The sequence below is a fragment of the Myxocyprinus asiaticus genome, chromosome 14 (assembly GCF_019703515.2).
Source record: "Myxocyprinus asiaticus isolate MX2 ecotype Aquarium Trade chromosome 14, UBuf_Myxa_2, whole genome shotgun sequence".
NCBI classification, from domain to species: Eukaryota; Metazoa; Chordata; class Actinopteri; order Cypriniformes; family Catostomidae; genus Myxocyprinus; species Myxocyprinus asiaticus.
In genome coordinates, this window is record NC_059357.1 from 36,409,690 (window position 1) to 36,421,364 (window position 11,675).

At 38.0% G+C, this 11,675-nt stretch overlaps 1 protein-coding gene and 1 long non-coding RNA gene across 4 annotated transcripts in view; one reads left to right on the plus strand and one right to left on the minus strand.

The window, feature by feature from the left end:
- The window catches only part of LOC127451711 (GEM-interacting protein-like), a 40,928-nt gene extending 32,044 nt beyond the window's left edge, over positions 1 to 8,884 (minus strand). For both annotated transcript variants that reach the window (XM_051716606.1, XM_051716607.1), the window contains exons 1-3: positions 8,555 to 8,884; positions 284 to 377; positions 70 to 163 (exon numbers count right to left, since the gene is read on the minus strand). In XM_051716606.1, the coding sequence (XP_051572566.1) occupies positions 70 to 163; positions 284 to 377; positions 8,555 to 8,603 (237 nt within the window). In that variant the 5' untranslated portion in view covers positions 8,604 to 8,884. The remainder of the gene's footprint in view (positions 1 to 69; positions 164 to 283; positions 378 to 8,554) is intronic.
- On the plus strand, positions 4,843 to 7,226 carry LOC127451736 (uncharacterized). 2 transcript variants are annotated; one of them, XR_007899138.1, is made up of 4 exons: positions 4,843 to 5,190; positions 5,943 to 6,035; positions 6,159 to 6,216; positions 6,412 to 7,226. It is a non-coding gene; the product is annotated as an uncharacterized LOC127451736 (long non-coding RNA). The 2 variants fall into 2 exon arrangements; XR_007899137.1 differs by lacking the exon at positions 4,843 to 5,190 and having other exon boundaries at positions 5,747 to 6,035.
- Positions 8,885 to 11,675: the final 2,791 nt, after the last annotated feature.

Here is an 11,675-nt window from a genome sequence, read left to right on the forward strand (position 1 = left end):
ATGAATTCATGCTCAAGAAAGATTGCTGAATTCAAAAGTATTCAAAACAAAAATTAAATCATTTCTCACTGTAATTTCATCCAGATCAGCATTCAGTGTGGTATCTGCTGAGATGTCTGTTACTGACAGTGAGTCTGAATCTTGCAGCAGCTCATCCACAGTCCTGAGAAATCAAATCAATCCAGATGCACAGATATTAAGACTGAAAGATGGCAGAACTAATATTCACTCAAGTTTATTCAGGTGATTCAACGGTAATGACAGAGTGTATAATTGTACGTACGAGTATGCTAATGACAGGTCCAAATTTGCATCAAAATCACGTAATATCTCACTGTAACGCTTTGTTTCCAAGGGTCTGCTTTGGACACAACCATCTGAAACAAGAGAGCATGACAAGTGATGAACTCTTATCTAAACATTTTTATTTATTTATTTTCTCCCCTTTTCTCCCCAATCTGGCATGCCCAATTCCCAATGCGCTCTAAGTCCTCGTGGTGGCGTAGTGACTCGTCTCAATCCGGGTGGCAGAGGATGAATCTCAGTTGCCTCCGATTCTGAGACCATCAATCTGCGCATCTTAACACATGGCTTGTTGTGTGCCTTACCATGGAGACCAATGTGTGGAGGCTTCACGCTATTCTCCGCCGCATCCACGCACAACTCACCACGCGCCCCACCGAGAGCAACAACAACATTATAATGACCACAAAGGAGGTTAACCCATGTGACTCTACCCTCCCTAGCAACCGAAGTCACTCAGCACACATCTAAACAGTTTTTTAGTTTCACTGAGAACTTGACTACCAAAAAGGTTACAGTTTTCATCACATGTTCATATTACAGCATAATTACATGTTGTAATACTAATGAGCATATAATAACATAGAAATGATGTAATTATTTTGTGGAGAATCATCTAAATATGCTTTGTTACTATTCTTGCACTTGTACATGGACAAAAAAAGAAAAAAGAAAACTGATGATAACATGTATGATATTTACCAAATATACTAAAAGTATATAATTCAATACGGCTTCAAAATTAACATTTAAGGTATGACTTTGTGTAACTCATGTTGTAGAACAAAACGTCCACGTTTCGTCAAGTGATGTTTAACACAGACCTTATTTTTCTCATAAATTCAAAAACCTCATTATAAAAAACCCATAGGAAAGTCCAGAGGACTACCAGCTAAACAGCTCTATAATAATAATGAATAAAGATTACCATGATAGTCTCCCTTGTGCCAAGTAAATAGCATAAGAATGATCTGAACAAGAAATGACCATGATAACCATAGTTTGCACCAAAATACCATAGTAATTACATTAAAACTTGCGGTAACTTGGTCATCAAAAAAGACATTCAACAAAATGGTAGCGAGATTCTGAAAGCTTCTTACATTGTTTGAATGAGATCCAATATTTATTTATTACAATTTTACAGTAATAGCAATAATTTAGGCTATTAATAGTATTTTGACTGTGGTTACCATAATAATATAGACTTCAGTGGTAAACACTAAAAAAGAAAAAAACAAAAGCCATCTAAACATGGCATCTACAAATGAGAAGGAAAACAGGCAAGTTCAGTGAGGTCAAGAGTGTGGTTAAATTATTTTAGCTTTTGTGTAAATGCTTGCAAAAACTGGAACTTAAACCTAGTCAGATTAATTAATGACACCATGAAATGTGCTTTTGACATCAAGACAGGAAGTCACATGACTAAAGTTAACACGAACACTATGTGCATGAAGCAATAAAGAAAAAATCAGTAAGAGTCAGCCAGACAATAACAATAATTATGAATCACCTCGCACAGAGCATTATAGTATGTCCAAATAGCATATACACTATATTGCCAAAAGTATTCGCTCATCTGCCTTTAGACGCATATGAACTTAAGTGACATCCCATTCTTAATCCATAGGGTTTAATATGACGTCGGCCCACCCTTTGCAGCTATAACAGCTTCAGCTCTTCTGGGAAGGCTTTCCACAAGGTTTAGGAGTGTGTTTATGGGAATTTTTGAGCATTCTTCCAGAAGTGCATTTGTGAGGTCAGACACTGATGTTGGACGAGAAGGCCTGGCTCGCAGTCTTCGCTCTAATTCATCCCAAAGGTGCTCTATCGGGTTGAGGTCAGGACTCTGTGCAGGCCAGTCAAGTTCTTCCACACCAAACTCGCTCATCCATGTCTTTATGGACCTTGCTTTGTGCACTGGTGCGCAGTCATGTTGGAACAGGAAGGGGCCATCCCCAAACTGTTCCCACAAAGTTGGGAGCATGGAATTGTCCAAAATCTCTTGGTATGCTGAAGCATTCAGAGTTCCTTTCACTAGAACGAAGGGGCCAAGCCCAGCTCCTGAAAAACAACCCCACACCATAATTCCCCCTCCACCAAACTTCACAGTTGGCACAATGCAGTCAGACAAGTACCGTTCTCCTGGCAACCGCCAAACCCAGACTCGTCCATCAGATTGCCAGATGGAGAAGCGTGATTCGTCACTCCAGAGAACGCGTCTCCACTGCTCTAGAGTCCAGTGGCGGCGTGCTTTACACCACTGCATCCGACGCTTTGCATTGCACTTGGTGATGTATGTCTTGGATGCAGCTGCTCGGCCATGGAAACCCATTCCATGAAGCTCTCTACGCACTGTTCTTGAGCTAATCTGAAGGCCACATGAACTTTGGAGGTCTGTAGCGATTGACTCTGCAGAAAGTTGGCGACCTCTGCGCACTATGCGCCTCAGCATCCGCCGACCCCACTCTGTCATTTTACGTGGCATACCACTTCGTGGCTGAGTTGCTGTCATTCCCAAACGCTTCCACTGTTATAATACCACTGACAGTTGACTGTGGAATATTTAGTAGTGAGGAAATTTCACGACTGGACTTGTTGCACAGGTGGCATCCTATCACAGTACCACACTGGAATTCACTGAGCTCCTGAGAGTGGCCCATTCTTTCACAAATGTTTGTAGAAGCAGTCTGCATGCCTAGGTGCTTCATTTTATACACCTGTGGCCATGGAAGTGATTGGAACACCTGAATTCAATTATTTGGATGGGTGAGCGAATACTTTTGGCAATATAGTGTAACTGTATATCTTATTAGGGCCCGAGCACCGATTGTTCTTCTCGGCGTGTATTTCCCCCCCCCCAAATGAATCGCATTTTTGAGGGCCTAAACATACTCCAAAACTCATGAAACTTTGCACACTCATCAGAAGTGGCGGAAATGTACATCTGATATGGGTTTCAGAATTAGGTGTGGCAAAATGGCTCGATAGCGCCACCTACAAACATTCAACGATGTGCGCTTTATGCTACGTTTCACCTATACGTACGAAAATCGGTACACATGTGTAACATGCCAATACCTACAAAAAAGTTTCTTGGACCCATGCCCTAAACTCAACAGGAAGTCAGCCATTTTGATTTTTCTCTTAAATGTTTGCTCAGTTTTTGCCATTTCCAGGCCTCGAACTTTAACAAACTCCTCCTAGAGATTTCATCAGATCTACTTCATATTTGGTTATTCTAATCTAAAGGCCTTGGCGATACTAAATTGCGAAGCTTTTGAGTTTTCACTGCACGGTGTGGCCGTGACGGTCTGACAAAGTTCGATGTTTCGCCATGAAAGAGGAAGTTGTTATAACTCATACATACAATGTCCAATCTGCCCCAAACTTCACATGTTTGATAATGGTCCCGGCCTGAATACATCTACATGCCAATATTCAGTTATAGTCATAGCGCCACCTACTGGCAACAGCCAATTCTAGGTCTTGTACTTTAACAAACTCCTCACAGAGATTTAATCAGATCAAGATTATATTTAGTCAGTCTTAATCTAAAGTCCTTGGTGATGTTAAATTGCGAAGCTTTTGAGTTTTCGTTGAAGGGCGTGTCCGTGGCGGCCTGACAAATTTCGATATGAAACTAGTCACATTTTTGAGGCCTAAACATGCTCGAAAACTCATGAAACTTTGTACACATCTCAAAAGTGGCGAAAATTTACATCTGATACTGGTTTTAGAATTAATTTTGGCAAAATGGCTCAATAGTGCCACCTACAAAATTTCAACGAAGCAGCCCTCACGCCACGTTTCACCTGCACGTAAGAAAATCGGTAGGCACATGTAACATTTCAACATGTACAGAAAAGTCTCTTAGAACCATATCCTAAACCCAACAGCAAGTCAGCCATTGTGATTTTTCTCTTCAATATTTGCTCAGTTTTTGCCATTTCCAGGCCTCGTACTTTTAAATACATGGACAAGGGAGAAACATGACAATGATAACCAATGACAAGACTCTGATAACAAGATAACAAGACAATAAACCAATGAAAGGAAGACATATGAACATGGAGGGAAACATGAAATCACATGACCAGGGGACCACATGACATGAAACACATGAACAAACACATTATACGTTACAAGAAATAACAATGAATGTGCTTTTGCTTTTGTGACAACTTTGGAGACATTGTTTTATTTCATTCAGAAACAGGTGAGAAAAACACACAAGTCATATAAATGTTCATATATTAATCCATTAAGTTATCTTTAATGCATTTAAGCAACATTGTCAAAATGGTACCATCTTATCCTACTCAAATGCATGTGACATAAAATAAACAAGAATTAGGTTAGAAGTAATCCAAAAATAATCTAAAAGTATTCAGATTAGATTACTGACTAAAATTTTAGTCATATAATTTGTAATCAGTACCAGATTACAATTCAGAAGTAATCTACCCCACACTGCTTATTATCTTAATATAAACCTTCTCTTCTGCATCTCTCACTGCTGTGTGCATCACTTAACAATTTCTCAACTCTTTATGTACCAGGTGCATAAAACGTTTGACCCTGTAACACAGCAGATTCACAGCAAATTTACAATTGAGTTAAAATTGTGGTGTTAATGAAAAGTTTAGGAGTTCAGAGTTAATTTAACTCAAATGGGAGTTAATCTAACACAAGGTTGAGTTAAAACAATTGTATTTCACTCTCTTTAAATAAAGATGTAGTGTTAAACCTACAGTGTTGATATGAAGATCTATGTACTCCCTGTTAACTCTTAAAGTGTTAATTCATGAGCCCCTCCCCCTTTCCACCACACCGCATTCAGAAGCAGAGTTCAAGCCATCAGAACTTCAAATCTTGCTGCGAGAGGTAAGTAAACATTGATTTAAAGCATTTTAAGTCATTAATAGCTTTTACGTTTTTTATTTTTATTTTGTCTTAGAATTGAGTTTAATGTTACATAATTAGTTTATTTGACAACGTATAGATGTGGCAGGTGAGATGTGAGTTTGGTCTTGCTGTACAAACAAACTCGACAAACTAAAATATCTGACGATAACGGAATGCTTTGGAAAATTCCAGCGATACCTACAGTATATCTATGATTTGTTTGTACTTTCGTTTTGTTAATTTAGGGCAAGAAAAGTGGTATCTGCTCTAGAGAAATTAAGTATGCTAATTGTAACAGTTCGGGAAAGGAGGATTCAGGAACCAGATTAACAATTAACAAGAATTTAATCAACATAAAACTCAGAACCGAAACACAATAACGCATTGATGAACACACACACAGAGTGGCCACGTGCGTCTCTCTCTCTCTGGTGTCCCCGGCTCCTCCTTTATCCCTCTCCCGCTGATTGGGCAACTCAGCGCCGGGCGTGCATCCTCTCGGCACGGCCACGCCCTCCTCCTCATCACACTAATGTTTCAAGGTATTCTGTTAGAGCTGATATTAGTGTAGATCATTTTATATAGTGTCATATTGATATAAGAGCTAGAATTAAGATGTCATTTACTGTAGCTTTCTTATATGACAACAGTGTAGTAGAAAATCGATTAAAAATGCCTTGTTCAGAATGCCAAATATTTATTTATATTACCATACCATCATGTCATTCTAGCAGATGGTTGATACTGTTCTGAAGGCTAATCCAAAGGATGAAGACAGTTCATCGCAACACATTCTATTCATCTGGATTCATCTCAAAAAGCAGGTGAGAATCTCTTTTAACAAATTGACAACAATTTTATGGTTGTTTAACGTTGTTTTTAACAATGATTCTCTCAACTGATGACACTGTGGTCAAATGAATGATGAAAGCAACTTTTAATTCTAGGCAAAAAATGGTTCATGAAGAGGATGCTTCACTTTCTTTCCTAGATGTGCCTGGATTGGTGAGAAAATCACTAGCTTTTTGACCTTTCGAAATTCCACATAAAATTAACCATGCAAAAGCAACCTGTGTATTGAAATATGTGACAATCATGTGTGTTTTTCTTTAAAGATTGACCCGGATTTGTGTTTGTACACAAGATATAAAAAGACACTACTTGTACTAAACTTAAAGTCTATTTGCTCATTGACCACAGGAAAGCAGCCAGTCACACCATCTTTGAGCACAAGGCAGTCCCATGCATGGCTCAGACATCAGTGGCAACTTTTGATGAGCTGTTCAAAGCCCACTACATCTTCAGTCTCTCCTACGAGGTAGCTCTTTGCACTTTTTAAAGCAGGATGTCCCATTTCCTTTCATACATACAATGACTTCAGGAAGCACCTCAACACTGTGCATAGACACTCCATGGATGAACATGCGAACATTAGCCAAGATGTCGCCACGCAATGAGAAAATAAGGAGGACGTTTCAAGTTTTTGACCAGACTGTACAGTTTCTGTTGAAACTTTACAGGTTCCTTCTGCTAATTATTATTATTATTATTGTTTTCAAAAGGACTATAAAGCAATTGAGTTTGTTAAGTATTTCAGATAAGTGTAAACTGTCATTTTCAATGGTAAGGAAATGTATGTCGTTTCAATTACCAATTGGGCTAAAAATTATGGTACTGTATTTACGTACAGCCCATGGAACTCTCCTGGAACATCCCATGATCTCCCGTTTATTAACAATATAGTACTATTGTTAAAAGCATAGATATGGTATACTGTACTTTGATAAACACGTCAATGCATACTGTATATACAGTAGGTGCATAATGACAACTTTTGTTACATGCACTGAACAGCCTATTTTAAACCTTTTGATAAAACTTATTCTAATGAGACTGATAACTGAGCATGCATAGTGCCATATTGTTATATTTTGGAAAAACGACTTTTGAATGTTTAGACTTATTAAATGTGGTGCACATGTTTGAAAAAAATAAAATAAACCTGTTTTATCCAAATTAATATTTCATTTTTGTATAATACCAAATTTACACCATATAGTGTTAAAATAGAACACTATTATGAGTTAACAATTTAGACTCTGAGTAATTTTTAACAATCTATATAAGTGTTGAGTAGTGTTAAATTTCAACTATGCAAAGAGTCAATATTAACTTGATTAGAGTGTCAATGTGCCAACAATTTACAAAGTGTTAAAATAACTCTATTCGGAGTGGACCCCATGAGACAATTTCAAAGTGTTAAAATTAACTCAGATAGTGTTAATTTAAGTACACAGATTTAGCTGTGTATGGCTCTGAACATATAATGTGGCACCCTTTTAGTGCACTTTACAAAGAATATGTCACTGCCAATGTTTCTCTTTCCCTCTGTGACATGCTCTATTTAGGTCAACCACATCCTGTCTTGGTTTTGTAGCATGCTTTGCTACAATGACACAATAAGGACCTGTTTTTGATTTTGAGATTAGTTCGTAAATTTGTGGATAAAACAGGGCAAGGAGACATTCTATGTTCATCCTTATTTTGCTTAGTAAAAATTACTACCGGAAGTCAAAGCCATTTTAAGGATGGAACAACACACTATGCTTTTAGTCATGTTATGCTGTCACTTGTTACATAAGATTTTTTTATTCCCATTCTAATACATTCTAAAATGTTGAATGCCCTGTAATATTGCAGTATAGTTGCGATGCATTAATGTGAAGAACCACAGCAATCACAAATTGGAAACCACAGTGCATGTGACTTCCACCCAAGGGGGTCTTATTTAGGTTGCTTATTTCCACATAATTTACTTAATCCAAATGTACTTAATAAAAATGCTATAAATCTTTAGTCCTTCTAATATAGGTTTTGTAATATGTTACTTAATAAGAAAAAAGAAAGCTTTTTATAGGTATATTCAATATATATATATATATATATATATATATATATATATATATATATATATATATATATATATATATATATATATATACACGTATATATAAGCACAGAAATACAAAGCAAAATTCTTTCTGATGCAACCTTTCTACAAAGTCAGAATGGACTTGACAGGAAGTGCTCTGATCATGCACTGAGTGAGAGATCATTGCATGCAACACAAACACACCAATGCACGCACGCACGTACGCACACACATAGAGGAAGAAAAAAAAGGCAAGACTGAAAATTATATATTAAATTGCACATATTTAGCAGAAAATTGGCACCCTTTATCTGAGACTGGTTTCAATATCACAGATGATGACTGTTGTATGCAAGTCTGCCGATGTACTTTGCATGCTTTAGGTTTCTCTCAAAGTCTGTTAGAACTCACCTCGAATTTTGGGTTGCCTCAACTGTGCAGTCTCTGATGTGTCCTCCATCTAGTTCTCTATTGAAGAACCACCAGACCAGACCTTCTCGTCATTCAGCAGTTACTCCATCCACCCCACAGAAGATGATTCAGTCAGAACTTGCCTAAGACCCAGCCAGACTGGGTCAGCCATCAACTTTCCTCAGATATTGACACGGGACATGAAGACATAACTCTGCCCTAAATTCTGTCACAGCACCACTTCTCTTCCTCTAAAGTGGAGGATGGCCAATGTTCTTTTACCATCAGATGAAGAGGAAGTGTGTCTCACTATCACTCTCTGACACACCTTACACCACAAACTCCTGCTAATGCGGCAGATTTGTCTTTCTACAGTATGTCACTATCTTGCTTTTTTTCTTCTTCTGTGATTGGATAATCAGATGCACTTCTGAGTGGCCAATGCAACTTTTCAGCTTCAGCTTTTTGAGCATGAATTTCTCTATAATCTCAGGACATCATTGATATCAGTTCCATGTCACTCTGAAATTTGCATCCAATGAATTCAAAACAGGATGTTTTATGCAATATTATAACTATTTATGCAATGAAAAGTCTTGAAAGGGTTAGTTCAGCCAATAAAACAAATTCTATTTTCATTAATTCACAGTTATTTATGTTGTTACAAAGCTGTGTGAACATGAGAGGAACATTTTTGAAGAATGTTCACATTGCTTGTTTTCCAAAAATGCAAGTGAATGGTGACTAAGACTGTCATTTTGCCTAACATCAAGTCATATGGAGATTTGTCAGGTTTGGAACAATATGACGGTGAGTAAATGATGACTGAACAGACTTTAAGTCTTAGTAATTGGTACTGAAATCAGTTAAATGCCATCCAATGACATTTAACCTCATTGTAGTGCCCCCTTCTGACTGATTATGGTTTGAGACAGGAAAGCCATTGTAGTTCTGATGCAACATAACTCACTGATGGCTGAATCATGTGGATCAGTGATTTGATACAGTATAATATTAATTCGACACCCTTGTTCATCTATTGAGGAGGTCAACAGGGTCTAACATATTGACAGGAGACAGAATTAATGTTAGAGATTTGGTACACTAAAACTGCTACCAAAAATTTGCCCATCCCCTATATTTTGTATTTTCACAGCAATGTCTCTTTGGATGATCAGGATATCTCTATATGGCATACAATTACAGATAATTTAAAAATAAATGTTTACATATTCTAAAGAAAATGTGAATGTTTTTTGCCCATGCATAACTTGCTGCCACAATGTTACATTTATGCATTTGGCAGATGCTTTTATCCAAAGCAAATTACAGTGCCTTTATTACAGGGACAATCCCCCTAGAGCAACCTGGAGTTAAGTGCCTTGCTTAAGGACACAATGGTGGTGGCTGTAGGGATTGAACCAACAACTTTCTGCTTACCAGTTCAGTGCTTTAGTCCACTACACCACCACCACTCCATGACGCATGTTCTGGTTGATTGCCAGGATGTTGCATTGCTAAAGGACAAAATATACTTTGGTTTCTGCATTCCGTATTGGATCGCACATTCATATTCAAATTCGAATTTGCTCATGGTCAAAAGTTAACTTTATACTTTAAGTTTACACAGTATACTTTGAAAGGCTGAGCGCTTGACTATGTGCAAGATCATCTGGCATGTGAAAAAACAAAGTATACTCTAGCCTTAAGGAGTCCATAGATGCATACCAAATCACACACTTCTGCGTTATTCTATGCCATTTTGTAGCATTACGGCTAAAGTATACTTCGGTTTTCCGCTTTCCGGATCGGAATGCGCACAATATGCTTGACGCATATTTCGCCATCGGCACAGTCTGCGCGAACTGTCAACGTGCAGTCCAGTTTTTCTTGACATATGTACAGTCCTGGATAGGGTTGCTTCAGCAGTGCATAAAGGCCTTCGTTTTTCTGCGTTCCGGATTGCGCCCGGTCGACCGCATTATCTATTAAAGTATACTTTTTTGACCGCGAGCAAATATGAACGCGCTCGACGCATGTGCACTATGACTGCTTTGTGATACTCTTTTAGTACAGTCAATGGCAGGAGCATGCGCCGATGATGTCCACAGACGTGGACTGTTCGTGCGTCGAGAAAATCTGAAGGCCAAAGTATACTTCGGTTGTCCGCGTGGCTGGTTGCTCTGCACACAGTATGCATGACGCAAATGTTATCAGCACAGTCTGTGCGAACTGTCCTCGTGTGGCCCAGAATTACTCGATACGTGGACAGTTCGCATCTGTGCGCATCGTAGGCGCATGTGAATGCGCACACCGTTGACTGTACTAAAAGAGTATCACAAAGGAGTCACAGTGCGCATGCGTCAAATGCATTCATATTTGCTCAATGTCATAAGAGTATACTTTGAAATCAACGTGGACAACCGGTCTTTAGACGAATGCGCACAGTTCACGCAGACTGTGCTGATGATTAAATTTGCATCACGCATACTGTGTGCAGAGCATTCAGCAAAGGCGGACGACATAAGCATACTTTGGCATAAAGGTCTCACTTAAGTTTGGGCGTGAAAAATCAAACTAAGGGTTTAGTAACTACTAGTTCATTTGTACCTAAATCAGTGCTTAATTTGGTTGCAGCACCTGTTCTTAATGCAAGACTTAGCAACTAGGTAGTAAGCTCTCCAAAAAGCAGTGCAGTCGCATAATATGACGTTTACCTTTATTGATACAATAAGCAGCCTGCAAATTTGTGTTCAAATCCCATGCATTTTAGTTTTATCTTGTCACGGTTGATGTTCAAATCTTTTAGTCTCATGTAACTGTCAGCTGTAATAAATTACATTTAAATTGAAATTTGATACGTAAAAAATAAGGAAATATAATAACATTTCAGAACAGTGCGCAAACAGTGCAGGAAGAGTTACGTGCTGTACTTTAGGGTGTTTTATTAAATACCTTAAGGGTGTTTTATTTTTATTTAGGGTAAGGGATTTAGAAAAAAAACTTTAATCTTAGTATAAGCAATAGTAATAGTTATATTTGCTACTAAATATACATTATATAGAGGTTTGCATATTAATTTGCCATGATACATTTGGTTAGTTTGTAAATGTAAGGGACA